Source organism: Primulina eburnea, chromosome 13 (assembly GCF_022965805.1).
Source record: "Primulina eburnea isolate SZY01 chromosome 13, ASM2296580v1, whole genome shotgun sequence".
NCBI lineage: Eukaryota > Viridiplantae > Streptophyta > Magnoliopsida > Lamiales > Gesneriaceae > Primulina > Primulina eburnea.
The window spans coordinates 8,386,675-8,391,625 of NC_133113.1; the positions used below are offsets into that span (position 1 = coordinate 8,386,675).

Consider the following 4,951-nt stretch of genomic DNA (forward strand, 5'->3'; position numbering starts at 1 on the left):
AAAATTGCTAAAAATCGTCGTCGGTCTCATTTCCTCGATCCCGCATCGAATAATCGCCTGAAACATAAAACTCAAGGAAAATATTTTAACGTGCATCATATAATAATTTAAAATAATACAAATTCATAGATCATGAATTAAAACACAAATTAATGAAATAAACTTGCATTAAAACTATTGAATAAAATACATGAGGAATTTAATAACTTGCACACAAGTGGTTCATGTGGACCTCAAATTTTTTGGACGTCATAGTTGTTACTGAGGGTGCACCTCAAATGGTTGAAACACTACGAAACGAATGGACTGGCGAAAATAAGAAGAAAGCCAATCTTGATAACGTCGCTAAAGACATTCTTTATAAAACTCTTGATAATAATAACACATTCAGCAAAATCAAGATGTGTTCTACTGCTAAAGAGATCTGGGAAAAGCTTATTCAGGTATGTGAAGGAAATGAGCAAACAAAATAAAATAAATTGTCTGTAGCAATGCAGAAGTTTGAAAATTTAAAGATGAAGGCTGTTGAAACTCTAAATGAGTTTGATGAACGTTTTAGTAGCCTAGTCAATGAGCTAGCACTGGGCAAAGAGCACGTCAATCGAGAAATAGCGCTCAAAGTAATGAGAGCATTACCCAGAGAATGAGACGTAAAAACAATGGCTATGAGAGTCTCTAAAGATCTAAACAAGCTGGAATTACATGACTTGTTTGCTGACTTAAAAGCCTACGAGTTCGAACTAGAAGTAAGAGGTGGAGAAGAGCCCTTAACAAATCTGCCAACCAAGGCCCTTGCTGCTACTACTGCTATTACTTTTACTGCTACTGCTGCAGTCATTCCACAAGCAGTACCTGTTACCCTTACTGAAAGTACTTCTGAAAAGACTGCTGAAAAAATCAACAATGAAGCTATGTCCTTATTTGTGAGAAAGTTCTCTAGACTCATGATAAAGAATCACCGAGCCTACCAAAACCCTAATCGCAATTTCAAGAAAGATTCACCATCTGGTGATATAGCATGCTTCAACTGTGGAAAGATTGATCACTTTATTGCTGACTGTCCAAAGCCCAAGAAAGATGACCAGAAGAAGAAAGAGTACAAAAAGAATGACAAAAAGTTCAGAAAAGACCGCAAAGCAATGATTGCTGAAGAAAGAAAATCTAAATGGGCGGATTCCATGATACGTCTGCTCATTCGTTTTCTTAAAAAGTACTAGAATTTTTTTTTAAACACTCGATTTCTCAGCCATGTACCTTTACCCCAAGAAAATATTTTATAAAAATATTTTACCTTTTAAAAATAAACATCAACCAATTAGCATTTTAAAAATCAACTGCAATAGTCATAAAATGAAATCATAAATATTTTTACCAAACCTAGAAATCAATAAATGTTGAAAAGTGTATCTCATACTAAACCTCTCAAAATCTCTCAAAAACATAAATAAAATGTCGTAAAAATCTTTAACTTAAAATCATAAACTTAAATGCGGAAATAAAAGCGTTGGTCCTCGGGTTATGTGCACCGACAGTCCAGCAAGTCACTCGTCAAGACCTCCAATATCATAGTTATTTATATCACCTGCATCATACACACCTAGTGAGTCTAAAGACTCAACATATCATATCCTTGATAACAAGTAATACATAATACAGTTAACATATAACAGTGAAAAATACTTGTACTTAAAATATCATTTTCTTGACAATGCATAAACTTTAAACTTAAACGTTTTCAAAATCTTAAACATATCACATAAACATATTCATATCAAATCCATATACGTGTTCATGTCCATATTCGTATCCATATTCATGTTCATGTTCATGCTCGTGTTTGTTGAATTCAGATCATGATCGTGACTCGTATTCTTAATCGTATTGGGCGATGGATCCATCTACATGTAACCACAGTACTGGGCGGCGGGGACACCAGCGACACTCTCACCCGTCAACTGAGCCTTGGCCAACGTATTAACATATTCGTAATCGTATCACGAATTCGTATCCGTAACCAAGGAAATACGATCGTCGGGCTCCCACTGGGACCATAACCCTCACGATATCTCCAACATATCAGTAGTCACAATCCCTTCACATCCTTCAACATGTTATCACCACTTAATAAAAACCATGCATATACCTATCGTTTTTATTTTTGAAACCAAGCATGCACCATTTCTTTTAAATGTCAAAGATTAAACCATAAAAATCCTTAAGCATTTAAAAATCATAATTTAACATATAAAAATTCATAACTTTTAAAATAAACGTTTTAACGTATAAAAATTCCATAAACATTTTAAAACAAACGTCTTAACATATTAAATCCTAAAAATCCGTAAACATAAACATTTTAACATATTAAATCCACAAACAATTAAAATTACATTTTTGACATATTAAATCATAAAACATCCATAGCCATGAAAAATAATCATATCAGCATGTAAAATAGCATTTAGGGTACCACTATGACGTTTACTAATTTCTTGGTGTAAAAAGACCGTTTTACCCTTGGATGTAAAATTTCTCGTTTTTGACATTTTCTTAAATTCATTGACTCTAACATGTCCCAAATAATTATTTAAGCCCACCTGAATTTTCTCATATTTTTATTTAGCTTAATTCGATGACTTTTAAATAAATCTTTAAGTGTGACGTATTAATGCGTTTTATTCTCGAATTAAACCAAACCTTATTATAAAATTCCCAAATTAAAAACTTAGACTTATAATAATTATTTAAGCTTAACCCTAATTTTTCATAATTTTATAAGGCTTAAAACTAGGCGTTTCAATTAACTTGTTAATTAGCGTTTCGTGCGGCGATTAAATCACGAATAAATCCAAAACTCAATATTTTGACCCCAAATTTTAAACATAACCTTTTTATGATTTATTCTACGCTTCCAAGTCGTGAGCCACCCCCGTGGACCCTTGGATTTAATTTTAGCTTTATTATTTTCGTTTTTGACATCTTATCGAACACACCGAGCCATCTCCTAATTTTCCCGAGCCACGCGCGAGCCACTTTGAGCCAAAACCTAGCCAACCCACCTAGGAACCTTACTGTGCAAGCCCAGCACGAAAAACCACCCATGGCCCGCTCGAAACTTGCTGGAACATGACCCCAAAATCTGTACATGTGTGTGTGAGTGCCTTCTGGCCTATCTTAGGACTCCTAGCCAACTAGGACACCTCCAACCCTTAACCACCGAACCCACATAACCCTCACCATCCCTGGACCATGCATAGACTCGACCCAGCCCCTGGACCCTGTGCACGAGCCACCTGAAGAAGGCAGCAACCTGTGTGTGACTCTTATGATGCAGCCTCCCGTTTCTGTTGTTAGCATGGTTCGCCGGAACGGCCATGTTGCCACCGGAACGGCCGTTCCGGAACGGGAACGGCCTTTGCCGTTCCAAAGTTCCGGGGTGGGTCGGTAGATGACTTGTAGCGGCGTTTCGTATATCGAAAACGGCGATATAACGGTGGAAAACGGAGATGGAACGGTGTAACGGAACCGGAACGCAATTAGCGACGGTTTTAGCTTGAACCGTCGCTAATAGCGATGGTTTTATGTATTTAGCGACGGTTTATTTAACCGTCGCCGATGTAAATCGGCGACGGTTTTAATAAACCGTCGCGAATATAGCGACGGTTTTAGTAAAACCGTCGCTTACCCTGGTCTATATCGTGGAGATCAATTTTCCCAACTGAATCTCGAAGAAGAATACACTAATGATTTTGTTCCTCCATGTCATTCTTTATGATATAAGTCTCGATTATATAACATTTACATGTACCTTTCTATATAAATGTTTGTTTTCATCATCTATATGGCATGGTGTTGGAGGTCATGGTCCCGAGTCTAGATCTTCAAGTACAGTTGATAGTTCTACTGTGTATCGTGGATTCGAATACTATAATCGTCGTGACGAAATACTATTACAAAATCAGTCATTCCATTCTAATGATCTTTCGTCATCTCAATCTAATCAATATCCATATGAACAATCACGTTAATATCCAAATGTTTGAAATCAATTTAATCTACGAGATAGTGATGAAGAATATAACAATGATCTCGCTCATCCGCGTCACTCTAAAAATGATCTCGCTCATCCGCGTCACTCTTCATGGTATTATCTTTGGTATGTTATAATTTTTAGTGTGTATTTCTTATTGTGATATTATTGTAAAATAGTTTTGTATTGATATATTAATTTGTAATAACTTCATATATTTTATTTTTTGGTATGATGTAATTTATATTTAAATTTTTTTACCAATTTTTTGAATTTATTAATTTTTTTATACAACCGTTCCGCAACATAATATTGGAACTGGAACGGTCGTTGTCGTTCCAAGCACCGCAACCGTTCCGGCGAACCATGGTTGTTAGCCACCTACCCAACAAGACAACCCCTGAACCAGCTCCTCGGGCACCCTCTTAGGACCCTTAGGACCTAACCTAGCCCCTGCCCAGATCCCCAGGCTGAGCCTCTTTCTTCCTGCACAGCAGCTGCCCACCTGCGTGTCACTCCATTCTTCTTGGGTGATCTTGGGTGGAGTCCTAGGACTCCTCCCCAACCGTGACCCTCGAGTCCTAGCCTGGCTAGGACTCGACCCCTGACCCCTCATGACTCTAGTCCAGCCCTGGATGCAACCAAGCCAAGCCATGCATCAAACATCAAGAAACCCGATCACCTAAGCCTTTAACAGCAAGTTACGTTTTTTTTTCCTGGTTTCAGTTTCTTGTTTATTTTCGTGTGTAGCTTATTTGTGGGATTAGGACTCTTTAAAACATGTGGAAACCACCCTTAAACCTTACCTAATCATGGCAGCCCCTTAGGATCATGTTAAATCTAGATTTTGGATCAACATACATGATGTAAAAACTCCTTTTGATGCAAAAACGAAATTATAACCAAGGCTCCCTTATTTTT

At 37.1% G+C, this 4,951-nt stretch overlaps 1 protein-coding gene across 1 annotated transcript; it reads left to right on the top strand.

Annotated features, from left to right (window-relative positions):
- The first annotated feature begins 224 nt into the window (after positions 1-224).
- Positions 225-647, top strand: LOC140810271 (uncharacterized). The gene is made up of 2 exons (XM_073168145.1): positions 225-443; positions 498-647. Exons 1-2 carry the CDS (start codon positions 225-227, stop codon positions 645-647), a joined length of 369 nt encoding a protein of 122 aa, XP_073024246.1.
- The last annotated feature ends 4,304 nt before the right edge of the window (positions 648-4,951 follow it).

Coding starts and splice junctions, on each gene's coding strand:
- LOC140810271 (XM_073168145.1), top strand. CDS start 225: ATGTGGACCTCAAATTTTTTGGACGTCATAGTTGTTACTGAGGGTGCA. Junction 444..497: donor TCTGGGAAAAGCTTATTCAG/GTATGTGAAGGA, acceptor GTAGCAATGCAG/AAGTTTGAAAATTTAAAGAT.